Source organism: Ictalurus furcatus, chromosome 9 (assembly GCF_023375685.1).
Source record: "Ictalurus furcatus strain D&B chromosome 9, Billie_1.0, whole genome shotgun sequence".
Lineage (NCBI taxonomy): Eukaryota > Metazoa > Chordata > Actinopteri > Siluriformes > Ictaluridae > Ictalurus > Ictalurus furcatus.
The window spans coordinates 10,581,971-10,601,860 of record NC_071263.1 but is presented as its reverse complement, the minus strand read 5'-3'; the positions used below and the strand labels follow the sequence as shown (position 1 = coordinate 10,601,860).

The following is a 19,890-nucleotide window of genomic DNA, read 5'->3' as shown; positions in this document are numbered from 1 at the left end:
CTGAGGTTCAGGATTGTGAATTGACTGCCATGTCTTCATCCCTCTGCTTTTCTGTAGTCTATTACTCACCGGGTTATGTGATTTCAAGTAGTCACTTTATATTTTCCTAATTGCAGCTCTGTCACAAATTGCAAAACGGACACATTTTGCCTGTGACAATTTGTGCACTAAACAGTCTGCAGTCTTTTTTTGTAGCAACCCTCCCTAACTGCTTGGCTCTGTTCATAAGTGAATTTTCACCAACTGTTCATTTTTGATGAAGCACTGGTGTTATGTTATCTCCATTAACACATGAAGTCAATCAGAAATTAAGAGATATGATTATTTTACTTATGAGTGAGTTACAAATTTGACAAGGGGATTTTAATTTGCAACATATGAAATACTGTACAATTCAGGAAGATTTTAAACCTCAGCAAGCACAGACCCTCATCTCTAATGCTATCCGATTGTCCTATCTTAATTAATCTTTTCTGTTTCCATATTTGCTGTCAAAAATGGGACTACATAGTCTAACACTACAAAAGAACTATCAGCATGCATACTGTATTTACCTCATTCAGAACTTTTCTACACACCAAGCATTGCTATAGAGATGAGTCTGAATTCAGCAAGCTCAATGTCAGCTGTGACTTCCACCTCTATATAAAACAGGGAGAAAAATGAGCTTTGTCTGCCAGGATGTCGTGAGTTAAGCAATAAATAAAACTAGGCCATCTGTGCTGAAGCTGCAATCACTGTCAATTTAAGCACTGTATTTCCCCATCTCCCTCTCTCTCTCTCTCTCTCTCTCTCTCTCTCTCTCTCACATAGGAGTGATGGTTAGTAAGGAGGCAGGCCCCTGCGTCCTGTCAAATTCAGAGTCGGACTCAGAGGCCGGAGGTCCAACCCTCGGAAGTGAGAGCAGTAGAAGTGGGGACGTAGTGAGCAAAAGGAACAAGGCCCTGCAGGTCCGCTTCAAGGACATCTGTGAGGCCCAGAATGAGGCAGCACGTCTAGCCCGGGGTGCCAGGGTGCGCTCTGTTTCATGCAAGGTTGTACACAAGAGGTACTTGACCATGCCGGCACGTCGCTCCATACCCAATGTGACCAAGAGCACAGCAGTGCAAACCTCACCCGAATTAAAGAAGCGTTATCAGACTTTCCCCTTTGAGCGCAAAAAGGGGCACACTATTAAACACACAGCTCTGGTGGAGAACTATGAGAACCAAAACAACGGGTTCTTAAGTGAAGTGCAAGCCACTGAGGAGGAAAGGCCACATGGGGCAAGGGTACAGAAGACGCGAGTGCTTCTGCACAGTATGCCACCATGTGCTGATGTGCAGGATTTGTGCCCAGATAGCAGCCTTGGTTCCTCAGGTCAAGCCAGGGAGACAGATACAAACTTGCACCAACCAGACTCAAAGGAAGAAGAGTGTTCCCAAGGAAGCAGCTCCAAGCACAAAGGATTACCCAGTCAGAGTGAAGTGGGAGCAGAACAAGAGCCCAACTGCACCAAAAGCTCCTCCTCATCTTCATCAATACAACCTCTGCAGGACAGAGGTGCCATTTCAAAGGTCACAGGCCCCATTGCATGGACATCTTTGACGCAAGTGGAATGTTTGGATAGTCCCTCAGTGCAGTGCAAGCGTAAGAAAAATCCTGCACCATTGAATGGTCTGCAGTCTCAGACCTTACCACGTGCTGCCAGCTGCCCCTCCCAGGATACCAGTCAGGCTCACTTCCATGGTAGCTATGGCTTTGGTATTACAGATACCCGAGAAGTCACCAGGAGTCATGTGTGTGGGCAGATGATTTCGCTGCCTGGAGCAGATTTAGATGTGAAAGCCCAACTGCAGGCCATGGAGACTCTCATTAGCTCAAGCCAGGAGACCATTAAAGTGCTGCTGGGGGTCATTCAGGAACTAGAGAAAGGAGAGGCACAGCGGGAGGGGTGAGTCACACTCTATATATAAATACATATGCCACTCAAATGCTACACTTTCACCATATCACAGCAGTTATCTGTGCCTTCTCAATACAAGGTTCAGTGTTCATGGAGAGATAGATGAGCCTATGTGAATCTGAATCAGTTGTTAGGGTAATACATTATGTATGTTGTAATAACCCTTCGTAAGACTTCGTAAGACTTCGTAAGACTTCATCACCCTTCATAAGTATCTCTGTATCTGTCCTGAAGAATCCTTGCACCATATATTTAACACCTCTACCATAGTCATGGAGCCAACCTTCATATAATGTCTCCTCACAAAAAAAAAATACCCACTGCAGAATAAACAGTGATTTTATAATCCATTCTGAGAGCATCCTTTCAGTACAAGATGCTTGCAGAAGAGTAGAATTCCCAAAACCCTAGTGTATGGCACAGTGATGCCATGTCTATAGCATTTACATTCCCATTGCATACCCCTTTATACAGAGTCCTGGCTATGTCCATAAGCTTATGATCTTACAACAGAGCAAAAATGCATACATAAAAAAGTCCAACACTGGAAGTCTGACCACATATAAGCTTTAAACCTTTTAAAGGCCCGGCTTATTATTTAGTTATTTGAATGAAAGCATATATATAACTACTACGAACTACATTGAAACTATTAGGAAATGTCTGAAGAGTATGCAATATAGATTTGGACTTGGTGAAGGTTCTGGGTGTTTAAGGGATGAATGCACTTTTAGCTCAGGCTTGCAGATGATATTATGGGAGAAAGTGGAAATGTTAATATACAGGACAAACATCACCTACAGCTAAAAGTGAAAGCCAGTGAGAGTGAATTTCGGGGATTCTCAATTTGACAGCATTGCTACAGAGTTATACATGTGTAGCAAGTTTGTATTACATGCATGTGGCATCTGTGTATTATATAATGTAACAAACATCAAAGCTGTGCATTGAGAAGGTGAGAACCGGCTGAACAACAACATAAACTTTAATAATAAAGAGAACGTAAATCACAACAGAAACACAAAAACAGAACGAAATGCAAAGTGCACGTGTGTGTCTCTCTCTCCACCTGGCGCTTCCAGCCACGCCTTTATCTCTCTCTCTCCCACTGATTAACCAAATCAGTGGCAGTTGTGCATCCTCGCAACCTGACTTCTCCTTCCTCCTCCTTGTCACATATAGTAATACAGTATAGTATAAGTGTCATGTACTGTCATTACTGTGATCCATAGTGAAGACAATCAACACTATCATTAAAGGTTAACAAAAAGTTTGTTTAGCTCAGGGGTGCCACTCATTTCAGGTTGTGGGCCACATTCCACTAAGTCCAATGTCCAGTGGGTCAGACCAAAAACAGCATAACACAACAACATCTTCTGTTAAATGTGTTTATTTATTGGTATTTATATGAAAGTATGGCCCATAATATTGAGGGGAAAATTTATATATTATATTGGCGGTAAAAATCAAGATAGTTTTCAAAATAATTTACAAATAAAAGTTCAAAAGAATGCATAAATATTCAACCCCATCGCTTTGAAATCTCAAATTTTATTCTTTTGAAAAGAGACATGGTTACAGAATAACATTTTCAGCTTTCTAATGAAGAATTACATACACTATATGGCCAAAGGTTTGTGGACACATGATCAATCACACCAATATGTCCATTCCAGATTTAGTCCCCCTTTGCTGTTATAATAACCTCCACTCTTCTGGGAAGGCTTTCCGCTAGATTTTGGAGCATGGTTGTGGGGATTTGCTCATTCAGCCACATTTGCGCTACTGAGGTAAGGCACTGAGGTTAGGCACTGATGTCAGGCGAGGCCTGGGGTGCAGTCGGCATTCCAATTCATCCCAAAGATGTTTGGTGGGGTTGAATGTTATCTTAGATTTGTGCACAGGAGGATTGTCATACTGGAACATGGGAAATCTTAAAACTACACCATACAAAGACATTCTAGACAATTGTGTGCTTCCAACTTTGTGGCAACAGTTTGGGGAAGACCCACGTATGGGTATGATGGTCAGTTTTCCACACATCTTTGGCCATATAGTGTATCTTCAGCACGTTTTTGTCAGTATTAAATTTACGGCCAGCCTTTATTGCTCTATTTTGCCCCCTAGTGGAATTAACAGAGACTAGCTCTTTTTCACAAATATTTTAATGCAGTTACATTCCACCAGACAAATTAAATTTACGGCACAAACTCTATATTCATTTGGTGGGCAAGATTAGAATCTTTATTGGGCCGATCTTTGCCCATGGGCCATGTGTTTGACACCCTTAGTTTAGCGTTACCTGGTGCGTCTTTTACCCAAAAATACATTTTCCCTGATTATTTTAAATTGGCCAGTGAACCTGGGCAAAACCACCTTTGTATCAGCAGTAAAGGGCCATCAGGGCTGTGTGTAGGGTAGCTAATGGTTTTAAAACCTGCTCCACATAGACACTGAAACAGCAGAGTACTGGCTAATTCCCCACTAGGAGAGAAGCAAAAGCCCTACATGGTCTTGGAAGCACAAAACCACCACTCAAACAGCCTCAATTAGTAGTGCCTCATCAGGCAGGCCTTTCATCTTCCAAAGGAGTATGTCTGTGTGTGTGTGTGTGTGTGCGTGTGTGTGTGTGTGTTCATGTTAGAGATTCTTCCTACCATTCTGCAGTTATTATTAGAGTGACACCCTCTGATCCCCTACTCAGGCTTGTGCTGTCTTTAAAGCAGCTGTGTTCATGAGGGGAAGCAGAGCAGCAGGGGCACATAAAAGCTCCTGTTTGTCTCAGCTGGCCATGAGAGCTGCCACCAAGGGATTTTCTGTGTTCCTCAGACTGTGAGCATCGAATTTAAACCAAATGGCAGCATGGCCTGGACATGCAAGGTGAGACCTGAAAAGCAAAGTGCCCAGCATTTCTAGCATTATATTGCCATCTAATATATAATGCTCACTAAGATGGACTTAGCTTTCTATAGAATCTTGAAGCGTCTCTACTGGGGGTGTAACTCAATACTTCTATATGTATTTGTTCACTACTCCAAATATCAGTCCATACAGGATTTTGCTGAGTTTTTTGTGTTGGTTGTGGCCAAAATAGCTTGACTTTGCTGTGGCTTTTTTCAAAATCTGTGATGCAACTTGCAGTTTTTTGTGTTTTCTTTGTGGAAATGAATTGAATTGTCAAAATTGCAATTTCACAAAATTATTTTGCACACTTTCGCAGTGATGTCTGATGGTAAATGCAACCTTTTAGCTGTACTCATGTTTGAGGCACGTGAATCTAAGAGGGCTTTGGCTGGATGTGCGTTGTGATGATGTCACATAACCCAAATCTGCAGAAAATCTGCAGTAATTTTGAAAAATTGCAAGCTCATCCGAATATATATATTTTTAAATTATATATGAATCCTACCACTATACCTCTAGAAACACTGGAAAACACTGGAAAAAAAACTCAGAGGTTGAAATGCCAGCACTGTTAGTATGATCAGTGAGTTCTGGCTCTGACAGAAGCTCAATGTCATATCCCTCGAGTGTTTTTAATCCTGCTTGTGCAGATATAATTTTTATTTGTACCAGCCTGCAATATTTTATAACACAATTAGTTGGTTCTCTTTTGCAAAATATAACCAGTAGCCTAATTTAAGCCATCGCTACCCTAACCAGTCAGTTACTCAGGACTGCCACATGCTCATGTTAATATACGTAGACTTTATTTGAGTTTTAAATCTGACCACTTGCTTGCCCATATGAAAGCACAAACCTCCTTTTCTGTTTTAGTTGTCTGTTAGATCTCAGTCCTGATACACACATGCCATGTGAACTTTTCTGGCAAATAAAAAATTAGTAGTTTATATCCTTCATACATTAGTAGTTCACCTGTCTATACATTGGACTACATACATACATACATACTACATACATACATTAGTCTAGAGAGTCTCAAACATCTCTAGTCTACACTGTTTTATTTAGTGTTATTTAGAGTGCTAAATGATTTGTGGAGTAAAAATTTGAACAAAATTTCTACTCTACTGTGTGCCACACTCCCCAAACTAATACTTTAGCGATCCAGATGTGATTCTGACTTTATTTTGACTGTCTCACAGATAGGCTGTAATACTTAACTGTCTCTGGGAGTAATCATTTTGCTTGATGGTATTCATTTTGAGTATACATTAGCTAATGGTAGGCTTTTTTGCAACAGTACTTTCTAAGGACTGTTGTTCCACAATGTATCCAAAAGAAATTCAGCAGCCCAAACTAATTTCTGATCATTATCACGGCTGGCTCGTTAGCATGTCAATTACTCAACAGTCTATCCAGACTGGCAACAGATTGCCTGTAGCTGGCTGACAATAGTGCTCACAAAGCAACCCCCTGCAGGGATGCCATATTTGAGAAAACGTGTATTTTTTTAGAGCTTTCTCATGTGTTCATAGAGAATACACAAAGGATGTACATTTGAAAGGAGGATGTGTTTCTGCTGGTATATGATTATAGATTGTAGAAAGAGCCACTTGCCACCTACGAAATAGGGGTGAAATGTTGCCAGTCTTGGGTAAAATCAATAAGCCAGGGTTATTTTGTTATAATTTATGTTGCAACTCTTTTTGTTCATCTCTAAAAACAGGTTAACATTGGGCTTGTGGGGAAGCGAGGGTCGTAACATAAATCAAAGTGAATTGCCACCAGATTTGTCAGTTAAAAGTGAATGTTTTGAAACATATAGAAGAAGAAGCTGCTGGACAATTAGCACTGGGGTGAGTAATGGAAAAATAGTAAACAACAGGTTGGTGAGATTTATAAAAAAAAAAAGTACCCTTCTTATCACCAAACAAGAACAAATGAAAAATACTGTACACATCTTCCCTTTCTTCCTATTTGAGCATGATTCTCAAAAGTAAAAACACTCACTACTACAATTTATAGGCAGCAATAAAGTGCACAATTATCACAATTAATAATCCAGTATTAACAGAGTGCAACTATAATATCTATTACTTATACTATATGGCCAGAAATATTTGGACACCTGACCACAACCCGCATATGTGGGTCATACCCAAACTTTGACACAAATTTGGAGGCAAATAATTGTCTAGCATGTCTTTGTACATTATGATTTCCTGTCACTGAAACCAAGAGGCCTAGTCTAAACTTTTTTCAGAATGACAATACCCTGTTCATAAAGTGAGGTCCATGAAGAAATGGTTTGAAGACTAGATTGTTGTGGAAGAATTCAAGTGGGCTACACAGAGTCCTGACTTCATCCCCAATTAACACCTTTGAGCACTGACTGCATATGCAGGGCCTCCTCACCTGACATCAGTGCCTGACCTCACTAGATTCTCTTGTTGCTGAATGAGCACATATCCCCACAGCCACACTCCAAAATGTAGCTGAAAGCCTTCCGAGAAGAGTGGAGGCTGAGCTAGATGGACAGAGAGTATCAACCCCATATTAATGCCTATGTTTTCAGAATGACATGTTCACCAACACAAATGGGTGTGATGGTCGGGTGTCCACATACTTTTGGTCATAAAGTGTATGTCATGTACCTTATATACACAATTCACAAGCAGGAGTATACATAGTTTAAATGCTACCATACAGCTAAGAATCAACAAAGTATGAAGCCAGCATAAAGCTGGGATATACAGTCATTTGAAAAAAATAAGTACACCCCATGAACATTGTTGGTGTTTTTGACATATTTGAACAAGCAAACATTTGATCCTCTTTGAAATCATGCCTATTAATAAAGCTGATACACTCTATCAAATGACACAAATCCATAAAATAAAATCAGGTGTTCAAGATTGGGTGCCAGTGATTAGAACCTGCTTAGGGAGTGCAGGTGGAACTGGTTTTATTTATACCCCTCTCATATCCAGTGTCTGGCGTTCCCTTTGCTATTGAGGTGTGTGGTGTCATCATGCCAAAATCTAGAGTTCCATAAGGCTTTTGGAAAAAAATTGTATGGATGCCTATGAATCTGGCAAGGAATATAAAAGATCTCCAAATTATTTGAAATGCATCATTCCACTGTAAGGAAAATAATCTACAAATGGCGCAGATTTCGACTGCCAATTTGTCCAGAACTGGCCGTCCCAGCAAAAATCAGCCCAAGAGCAGATCGTCTGATGCAAAAAGAAGTCTCCCAGAACGCCATAATTGAATCACAGGATCTGCTAGTAAGACTTGTAACTGTTGGTTTCAAAGTGCATGGTTCTACAATCAGAAAGAAATTGCACAAATTTGACCTGTGTCATATCACAGCAAATCAACGACTCAATTTCCCAGAATGCACCACAGACTACAAACATGTTCCCAATCACACTCACAATCACACCACTCTTTAAAAGAGACTGTTCAATCGCAATACGTTTTTGCGAAGTAAACGCTCAGTTGATCTAGTTGATCTGTCATTACCAAGCCGTTCTATTGTGTTGTGATTCTGGTTCTGATTCTGTTTTTCCCGTGACTCTGACCCTGCTCTAGTCTGTTTGCCTGATTGTTTGATCTCTGTCTGTCCTCGTTGATTTTGCCTTGCCCTTTGGATTATATTCTCTTCAATAAAAGCTCTAACTGAACTTGCATCTGTCTCAACCTCCATTACATGACAATGTGCATGAGAGGTGTGCCAGGAAAAAGCTTATGCAAGACTACAGTTTGCCAAGACTATAGGGAAATACCAAGCCTTTTGGAATAATGCACACTGGACAGACGGATCAAAGATCGAGTTATTTGGGCAGGGTAACTGCAGACATGTTTAGCGCAAACCAAAGACAGCTTTTCAGGAGAAACACCTCATACCAACTGTGAAGCACAGTGGTGGAAATGATATGGTTTGGCGTTGCTTTACTGCCTCAGGGACTGGACAGCTTTCATTCATTGATTCAACTATGAATTCTGCATCAGATCAAAGAGTGCTTGAAGATAATGTGAGGCCATCTGTCTGAAAGTTGAAGTTGAACCTAAAGTGGACCTTTCAACAGGATAATGATCCTAAGTACACTAGCAAATCCACCAAGGAATGACTCAAAAAGAAGAAATGGAGGCTTATGGAATGGCCTAGTCAAAGCCTGGATTTGAATCACATTTAAGTGTTGTGGGGATGATTCTTACAGAGCCCCTAAAGGGACATGGTGGTGGAAAAAAATTGGGATGGGAGAATTTTTTTTTTAAAGCTTTTGTGTTCTCTTGAAAAACTTTTGCGTTCCGCCGAGAAACTTTTGCGTTCTCTAGCAAAACTTTTGCATTCCCTCGCAAAACCTGTTATGAGTTCGGTCAAACACTTCCTGTTTATTTTCCTGCTGGTGGTGGTTCAGACAGCTCCGTAGGTTAACAATGGAGTGGTTCAAAGAGCTTTATTTTGAAATTGGACTCAAATATAAGAAATGTGGTCTGTGCTTAGTTCGAGGTATGGTTTTGGCGTAAGTGAAAGACATCTGAAAAGGATATTACACGAAAGAGCATGGTCTTGATGAAAAAAATTACTCAAGTGATGCTGTGAAGATACAAGCATGAACCATCGCTCAGAGGTCTCTCGTGAGAACACAGGTTTCACAAGAGAACACCACAGGTAGGCTACCTTTGCGAGGGAACGCAAAAGTTTCTCAGGGGAACGCAAAAGCTTTGAAATTTTTTTTTTCTCCAATCACAAATTTTTTCCACCACCATGTCCCTTTAGGGGCTCCGTAGATTTTACATGTAGATTTTGCAGTACATGCACGAAAACCCTGAAAGAATATTGAATGGAAGGGTGGTCAAAAATTTCAGCAAGCCTGGTGGACAATTATGCAAAACACCTAATAGAAGTTATTGCTAAGGGGCAATACTAGCTTCTGAGGCCAAGAGTTTACTTACTTTTTCCACAAAAGAATATCACATCTATTGATATTTATGTTGAATAAATGATTGAAAAAGCAAATTTTCTTTGTGGTTTTGTTCAAGTAGAGATGTATCGGTATGAAAATTTCACATCACTATTATCATGACCAAAATGATCACGCTTAACAGTATTATCACGGTATTATTAACATGTTCTGAAAATGTACAAAAAGTACTGATACACACACTGAAACCATTTAAACAAGTTTTATATTTGACTATAAAGTGATGGACAGTTGTCACTAGGCTTGCTGCGATAGTCGGTACGCAATGTTTGGCCGCACACCGATTACATCACTTGCCCACTGCAGCACTGCCCCCACTGTCAGTTTGCTTTTTTATAGTAATTATAATCATTTAGTTCAGTTAGAGAACAGTTCGCTACACTTAAAAACTGAACGCGTCTGCTCTATTCGGCATGAGCCGGATGAGTCAGATTCAGAGTCAGAGAGAAGCACAGGTCAGAAGGAGTCAGATTTCATTTATCATGTGATGAAAGCGAGCTGACTGACAGGAAGCGTGAGGCGAGCTGACTGACAAGATGATGGCGGAAAATTTGATTTAATATAAGCGGGTTTGTCATTGTACTGATTTGTTGTTGTTGTTGGGTTTTTCATTAAGAATAATAATGAACCAACCATTCAAGCAATTGACACCCCCGAATTGCTGCTAATTCAAAAGCGAAAGTGAAATGCGCACGGTGGCATAGGCATTCATAAGCAATTTAAAAGAAAGGGGCAAAAGAGGGAAAAGCGCCAATGAAGTGCCAAAGCCCCCTTTCGCAGCAACTTTCTTCTGGAAAGCTCTGCAGACAGAGTTACTATCTCCTATTAAGTTTCCCTCAGCAGTTTTATAAAATCCAAAATATGACCAAACTTCAGATTCATGTCAGACTCATGCTGGGTGTGTGTGGACAGCATTTACTGTGAGTTTTACAAATCATGATAATCGCGCACAGTTTTAATGATAATTAAATGTGATGTGGTAATACTAACCATCGGGCAATTTTATTGTCGTTTATCATGAAACGGTAAGCGTTTCATCCCTACGTTCAATTATATCAACTTAATGAATAGGTATTGTTTGAAAGATGATCAAATGTTTGCTTGTCAAAATATGTCAAAAAAAGCCAACAATTTCCATGGAGTGTACTTATTTTTCACATGACTGTATGAAGGCAGGGTGGTTTAATGTACTATAATATATCTTTAAAAAAAGAAAAGAAACTACACACATTTCTATCATTTGGTATCAGTATACAGTACAGCAGTCATTACTTCACTCTCATTGGCACTGAAGTTTGGTAACCGCCAACTATCATGACTGTTAAAATGCATTCCAATATTTCAGCTCATTCTGTCTCAGAACAATAAAACAAAGATGATGACAAATTAGAAGTCATTTTAGCTCACATATTATTTGTGTCAGTGCTATCTAGCATACAGTGCTGTAAAAAAGTATTTGCCCCATCATGATTTCTTCTGTTTTTGTGTATATATTCCCTGTGAAGGGAACGAGATGTTGCCTTTAGCATAACAGTATGGGAGTGCCCGTCGTGCGTGACCGGCATCTGAAGCTTGTGTAAAATCATGCCTATTTATAGGCCTGCCATGATCAGGTGACATGGCAATTACGTCTCATTCCCTTCTCAGGGAACAGGGTTACAGACGTTCCCTTTCAAAGGGAACTCCACGTTGCATTCAGCATAACAGTATGGGAACGAGAATACCCACTCCGTCATACCGAGGGTACGGCCTGTTCAAAAACACCCAAGCCTGAGGGTAACTTCAAGGCACTCGAGCCTTGGGTGGAATGAATATCCAGGCTGTAATAACGAATGAATGTGTGTGGCGTAGACCACCCTGTAGCAGCACACACATCCTGTAAGGATACCCCTTTGGACAAAGCCTTCGAGGAGGCGACCGCCCTAGTGGGATGAGCCCTTATGCCCAGAGGCATAGCGAGACTGCATGCCTCATAAGCAATAAAGATTGCTTCCACTATCCAATTAGAGATGCGCTGCTTTGACACAGCATCACCTCTACTGTTGCCGCAAAAAACAGACCAGCAGCTGCTCCGACTTACGCCACTGGCTGGAGCGGTGGACGTAAGTACAGAGAGCCCTTACAGGACACAGCAGGTACATCCTCTCTTGTTCCGGTTTGAGAAACGGAGGAGGGCAGAAAGCCTGCAACACCACAGGGTGGGCAGCCGATGTAAGCACTTTAGGAATATAATCCGGCCTAGGATACAGGAAGGCCTTGGCTAATCCGGGGCAAAGCCAAGGCAGGAAGGGGCAACAGAGAGAGATTGTAGATCTCCTACTCGCTTGATAGATGTCAGGGCCAGCAGAAGAGCTACCTTTAGAGTCAGAAGCTTCTCAGAGGCTAACTCTAAGGGCTCAAATGGGGCCCAGGAACCACAGAAAGGTCCCAGGAAGGTATGCGTGGCCTGCAGATGGGCCTCAGCTGCCTGACACCACACATGAACCTTGAAGTTAGAGGATGTTGCCCCACAGAGGCTTCATCAACAGGGGCGTGGCTGGACGAAATGGCGGCCACGTAAACCCTAATTGTAGAAGGAGCCAACCCCACTGAGAAACGTTCTTGTAAGAACTCCAGGACTGTAGCTATTGCACAATTCACTGGGTCTAGCTGACGTTCCTCACACCACAAGACAAAAAGCCACAACTTGAGCGCGTACAATTTCCTTGTGGATGGTGCTCAAGCGTTTAACATGGTCTCTACAACCTCATTTGTGAGACCAGAATCTATGAGCTGGTGCCCCTCAGGGGCCAGTCCCACAGTTTTCATAGCTCTGGCCGAGGGTGATAAATCCACCCTCCGGCTTAAGACAGTAGATCAACTCTAAGGACTCAAATGGGGCACCTGACAGACCTTCCAGGACCACAGAAAGGTCCCAGGAAGGTATGCGTGGCCTGAAGATGGACCTCAGCCGCCTGACACCATGCATAAACCTCGAAGTTAGAGGATGTTGCCCACAGAGGCTCCATCAACAGGGGCGTGGCTGGCCAAAATGGCAGCCACATAAACAATGATTGTACAAGGAGCCCACCCCACTGAGAAACGTTCTTGTAAGAACTCCAGGACTGTAGCTATTGCGCAGTACACTGGGTCTACAGTAGATCCCTGCAGATGGGAATCTCCCAAGGAGTGCCATCTAACAGGGATATTATCTATGAGGACCATATTCGAGCTGGCCAATAATGTGCTTCTAGCAGCAGACATAGACTGTCTTGGCGAACTCTCGCTAGAACTTGTTGGAGCAGAGCGATTGGGGGAAAAGCATACAGATGTGACCACGGCCACATGTGCACCATGGCGTTCAGCCCTAATTGTGCGGGAGGAGTGAGGGCAAACCACAGTGGGCCGTGTGTTGTCTCCTCGGAGGCGAACACATGCAATCCCGCCTGGCCAAACCTCTGCCATATGGACCCCCTAGACACTTCACCCAGAAAGTGTACACTATTCCCCATGATGAAACGGGAGCAAGCCGTAACACACTGCCTGAATTCTCTCACTCATATTTTTCTCTGTCGCTCATTCCTTTTTTTTTCTTCTCTTTTTTAAAGGGATAGAAATGTCCAGAGATTTTGAGAAAAGATAGAGAGGAAATTAAGCATCTTTGCACAAACAACTGACATGCAGTCTTTCGCTGAAGATAATAAGGCTGATACAGGGTTCACAGGTGCCATATTTAAATCATGCAACATGCTTAATTGCCATGTCACCTGATCATGGCAGGCCTATAAATAGGCATGATTTTACACAAGCTTCAGATGCCGATCGCGCGCAAGGGGCCCTCCCATACTGTTATGCTAAACGCAACGTTGAGTTCCCTTTGAAAGGGAACAAAGTTATCCAACACTTATCACCAATGTGAAAAACTAATTGCCCCCTTAAACTCAAAATCTGGCCGTGCCACTTTTAGCAGGAATAACTGCAACCAAACGCTTCAGATAACTGGAGATCAGAGCACTGTGGTGGAATTGTGGCCCACAATTCCATTTGGTTCAAGTCAGGACTTTGACTAGGCCATCCTAAAACTTAAATTTTGCTTTTTTTGAGCCATTCAGAGGTGGACTTACTCTTATGCTTTGGATCATTGTCTTGCTGCATAATCCATTTGTGCTGGAGTTGCAATTTACGGACTAAAGACCTGACATTCTCCTTTAAGATTATCTGGTAGAGAGCAGAATTTGTTTCCCTCTATTATTAGATGTTGCCCAGGCCCTGAAGCAGCAAAGCATCCCCACACCATCCCACTTCCAACACCATGCTTGACTGTAGGTATGATGTTCTTTTTGTTGAATTCTGTGTTTGGTTTACGCCAGATGTAAGAAGACCTCTGTCTTCCAAACAGTTCCTCTTTCGACTCATCAATCCACAGAACATTCTTCCAGTTTTGCGGATCATCAAGGTGTGTTTTGGCAAAATTCAGATGAGTCTTAATGTTCTTCTGGGTAAGCAGTGGTTTTCTCCGCACCACTCTTCCATGGGTGCCATTTTTGCCCAGTGTCTTTCTTATGGTGGAGACATAAACAATGACCTTTTGGTCAGCCACTTCTGGAAATGTTCACTACAGTGCTGAGTTTTTTCCATTTGGAGATAATGGCTCTCACTCTGGTCCTGTGGAGTCCCAGAGACTTTGAAATAGCTTTGTAACCCTTCCCAGACTGATGTATTTCAATCACCTTCTTCCTCATCATTTCTGGAATTTCTTTCAATTTTGTCACAGTGTGATACTGGGTAAGACCCAACTTCATGCTGTTGAAAAAGTTGTATTTAAGTGTTGATTTGATTGAACAGGGTTTGCAGTAATCAGGCCTGGTTGTGTCTAGTCCAGCTGAACCCAGTTATGAATGCAGTTTCATAGATTTGGGGAATTAGTAACTATGGGTGCAAATGCATTTTCACACAGGCCTAGTTGGTATTGGATAACTTTTTTTTTTTTGCTTCAACAAACAACATTATCGTCTAAAACTGTATGTTGTGTTTACTCAGGTTGCCTTTGTTTTATCTTAGATTTTGTCTTAATTTCTGAAATAATTTACTATGATAGACAGAGAAACAGAAGAAATCAGGCAAATACTTTTTCACATCACTGTATATGTATGGTTTATGAAGTGATAGGTAAAAGTGAAGTGAAAAGTGGAGTGAATTTCAGGCCTTGATTATAGGCAGTTCAATAAATAATGCTTTAGATTTGTAAATAATTTTGCACAGTGAAACAGTTACTGCCTGTTTTATTTTTTAGCAGCATTGTGTTTTCCAGCCATTGTTCTTTTACATAATATCACAAGCAAATAATGAAAATGATGCCACCATGATCCATATCTCAGCAGCACACTGAAACACTGCATGGTTCCACTGTAAAGCGACATGAACATATTTTAATGCAGTGTGTAATGTAAGGCAGGCTACAGGGTGTTTTTCACAGGTTAATGGTGAAGCATGGTGTCATACTCCTGTACTGTAAACACAGGGCTCCACTCCAAAAAGCCTGTCCCAGTGTGAACTGATCTAAAGCCTACAGTTAGCACAAGATGTTGTGCCAGCTCCCTGCAGCAAAGTATAGTGGTAAGACAAGAGCCCCTCTATAAACTCTGAGATAGCACATCCAAAAATGGCACAACCACAAGAAGGCTTAGATCATTTAGCATGATGTTCCCTTTTAAAAGGAACTCAACGTTGTGTGAGCTTCACACTGTGGGAAGCGCCCTTGTGCATGACCAGTGTCTTTAGTCTGTGTGAAATCATGCCTGCCATGGTCAGGTGACGTGGCATTTCATGCATTGCATGACTGTAAAACGGTACCTGTAAACCACGTCATCAGCCTCTATTATCTGAAGCAAAGACACGATTCACAGGCATGCCCCAGTATGGCTAAGCTACTCAGTTTCTCGTTCCCTCAGTGTTGTGTGAGCTCGGAGACCATCTCCTTCTTTCCTCCAGATCCAACGCTATATATATAGTTATGATATATGTCACTTAGGTCCGCAAATATTTGGACAGTGACACTATTTTCATAATTTTGGCTCTGTACACCACCACAATGGATTTGAAATGGAACAACTGAGATGTAATTGAACTGCAGACTTTCAGGTTTAATTCAAGGGGTTGAACAAAATATCATATGAAACGTTTAGGAATTGCAACCATTTTTATACACAGTTCCCTTATTTCATGGGTTCAAATTTAATTGGACAGATTAACATAATCATAAATAAAATGTTCAATTTAAAAACTTTGTCAAGAATCCATTGTAGGCAATGACTGCTTGAAGTCTGGACCCCATGGACATCAACAAATGCTGGGTTTCCTCCTTTGTGATGCTTTGCCAGGCCTTTACTGCAGCTGTCTTCAGTTGTAGTATGTTTGAAGGACTTTCTGCCTTAAGTTTTGTCTTCAGCAAGTGAAATGCATACTCGATTGGGTTGCGATCAGGTGACTGACTTGGACATTGCAGAATATTCCACGTCTTTGTTTTAAAAAGCTCCTGGGTTTCTTTTGCAGTATATTTTGGGTCATTGTGCATCTGTAAAGTGAAGCACCACTTCATCCAATTAACTTCACTGAATTTGGCTGAATCTGAGCAGACAATATATTCCTATACACTTCAGAATTAATCCAGCTGCTTCTATTTTCTGTCACATCGTCAATAAACACTAGTGACCCAGTGTCACTGGAAGTATTACTGTCGGGCTCCCATAGCCAATGTCGTCCCAAGTTTTCAGTTTCTCTGGTCAGTGAGCTGTCACAGGGCAATGAAAATCTTATGCTTTCCTTCTAACAAAATGTGGAAAGTTAACATCACTAAAGACCATCTGGCAGAGTGGAAACTACTCCCAAATGTGTCTCCATGGGTTCTGTCCTCCATAGAAAAGGGTATCAGGTCCATTTCATAGCTCTACCCCTGTTACAGAGGCATGCTCGCCACAGTAGTCAGCACAAAGTAGGGCCTGACAGTAGCCCAGGAAGTAGATCTCTCTTGGACAAGGAAGCCATAGAACAAATACCTCTTCTTTGAGGGAGGGAGGTTTTACAGTTATTTCCAGGTCCAAAGAAAAGCCAATTTTAGATCTGCGTCATTTGAATCGGACTCTTTGGACATTCAGGTTCAGGATGTTGACGCCTGATGTTGATTGGTTTGTGACAGTAGATCTAAAAAAGATACATGTTCCATTGCCCAGTCACAGGAAGTTCCTGAGGTTTGTTTGGAGGAAACATGTATCAATATCGGTTCTTCCTTTCAGTCTAGCTTTATCCCCTTGCACTGTCACAAAGTGCATGGATGCCGCACTGGCTCTTTTGTGACTCCAGGGCATACGTGTGCTAAACTACCTGGAGGACTGGATAATTCTATCGTAGTTTAGGAAATTGGTGCTTCAACATTGAAATGTTGTTCTTGCCCACGTGAGGAGTTGGGGCTCAGGTTTAACTTCAGGGAAAGTTGCTCCTCCAGTCGATAGTGACTTTTTCTAGGAGTTATATGGGATTTGATTATGATGAGGGCATGTCTATCCCCAACACGCATGGGGCAATCCTATCAACATTGAGCAAAATAAAGTTAGGTCTGGGCATCCCCTCCAGTCTATATGGAGACTGTTGGGGCTTATGGCAGCAGCCTCCCTCACGGTATCTGGAGCAGCCATCATCTAGTGTGGCATATAAATTGCCTAGAAGTGTGGGCCATACTCCTAGTACTGAATTCTTTATCCTCAGTTGAGAGGTCACCATGTGTTAAACAATACAGCAGTGGTCTCATATATCAACCACCAGGGAGGATTATGTTCGCACTCCCTGTTTTGGCAGGCTCAACTAATTCTTCTCTGGTGGAGGGGAAGTTTTGTCAGTGAGTGCAATGTACATTCTAGGCAACTGGAATGTGAAGGCAGACATCCTGTTGAGGCAGGGACTGAGGCCTGGGGATTGGAGGCTCCAACCACAAGTGGTTGAGTCCATATGGTCGAGGTTCAGCTGAGCAGAAGTGGATGTGTTTGCCTCCGAGGAGACAACATGCTGCCCTCTGTGGTTTTCTCTCACTCCCACACCAAAAAAAACAAACAAACAAAGGTCAGGGCTTGACACCATGGTACACACGTGACCAAGGTCAAATCTGTACTCCTTTCCCCTGATTGCTCTGCTCCCACAGGCTCTCGCAAGAGTTTGTCAAGATCGTGCTACATCTGCTCCTAGTAGCACCGTATTGGCCAATTGGAATTTGATTCTTGGAGACAATATCTTTGCTGGATGGCACTTCCTGGGAAATTCCCATTTGCAGGGTCTATTGTCTGAAGCCAGAGGGTTGATTTATCATCCTCAGCTGGAACTATAGAAGCAGTGAGCCTGGCCCCTGAGGGGAAGCATTTCATAGATTCCTGTCTCTCAACCGAGGTTGTAGAGTCCATGTTAAATGCTATAGCACCATCCACGAGAAATGCATTAAAGTAGCAACTGTTTCATCGTGGTGTGAGGAACACCAGTGAGACCCAGTAACTGCGCAATAGCTACAGTCCTAACTTTGAGGTGTATGCATGTTGTCAGGCAGCTGAGGCCAATCTGCAGACCAACATACCTTCCCGGGACCTTCTGTGGTCCGGGAAGGTCTGTCAGTCGCCCCATTTGAGCCCTTAGAGTCAGCTTTGGAGATACTTCTGACTCTAAAGGTAGCTCTTTTTGCAGGCCCTGACATCTGTTACCCCTTCCTGCCTTGACTTTGCCCCTGGATTAGCCAAGGCCTCCCTATATCCTAGGCCGGATTATTCCTAAGCTTCTGCAGCCCAGCCAGTAGTGTTGCAGGCTTACTCCCCTCCTCCATTCCTTTCACCGGAACAGGGAAGAATGCACCTACTGTGTCCAGTGAGGGCTCTTTGTACTAACATCCACAGTTACGGCCAGTGGCGTAAGTCAGAGCTGTTTCTGGTTTGCTTGGCAGTGACAGTAGAGGTGATGCTGCATCAAGGCAGAACATCTCTATTTGGATAGTGGAAGCAATCTCTATTGCTTATGAGGCATGGTCTCACTACCCCACTGGGCATAGGGGCTCATTCCACTAGGGTGGTCGCCTTCTCAAAGGCTTTATCTAAGGGGTACCCTTAAGGGATGTGTGTGCTGTGGTGAGGTGGTTTACGCCACACACATTCATTCGGTATTATAGTTTGGCCTTATGGGCCAGCCCATATATAGTTATGAGATAATATCTCTGCTGGACGGCACTCTCTGGGAGATTCCTGTTCACAGGGATCTACTGTTTCAAACCAGAGGGTTGATTTATCACCTTCAGCCGGAACCATTGAAATGGTGAGTTTCCCTGATGGGCACCAGCTCATAGATTCCAGTCTCTCAACCAAGGTTGTAGAGACCAGCTGAAATGCTAGGAATGTCAATGAGACCCAGTAAATTGCACAATGGCTACAGAGTTCTTACAGGAACATTTCTCAGCAAGGTTGGGTCCTTCTACAATTAGGGTCTATGTGGCCGCCATTTCGGCCAGCCACTCCCCTATTGCTGAAGCCTCTGTGACAGGCCATACCCTCAGTATGACAGAGTGACTATACTTGTTCCCACAGAGTGAAGTTCATGCAACATTGAGTTCCATTTGAAAGTGAACACCTGGGTTACGTATGTAACCATGTTCCCTGAGAAGGGAACAAGATGTTGCGTAGCTTTGTCATACTGGGGCATGCCTTGAATAGTGTCTTCGCTTCAGATAACAGAGGCTGATGACGTGGTTTGCAGGTTCCGTTTTATAGTCATGTGACTTTTTAGTAAACGTTTACACAGTTCTCATTAGAAATCTTATTAATTGTTAAACTCCAACGGAATATGAATAGTTTGTTAGTCTTAAGTCTGAAATCTGGAAGTCAGCAAACATTGCAAATAAATTGAACATACACTCTAGATAGAAAGAAACTCTGTACTTTACATTAGGGGTGTAATGCAACATCACTATCTGTATATGTATCTGCATCACTTTAGTGCTACAAATACTCATATCTGACAGGATTTTCATTACAAATTATATTATTG

At 42.3% G+C, this 19,890-nt stretch overlaps 1 protein-coding gene across 1 annotated transcript in view; it reads left to right on the top strand.

Moving 5' to 3' along the window:
* Positions 1–308: 308 nt before the first annotated feature.
* insyn2ab (inhibitory synaptic factor 2Ab) overlaps positions 309–19,890 on the top strand; it is a 33,895-nt gene continuing 14,313 nt past the window's right edge. The window contains exon 1 of the mRNA XM_053633590.1: positions 309–1,933. Within this exon, the coding sequence (XP_053489565.1) occupies positions 819–1,933 (1,115 nt within the window). The 5' untranslated portion in view covers positions 309–818. The remainder of the gene's footprint in view (positions 1,934–19,890) is intronic.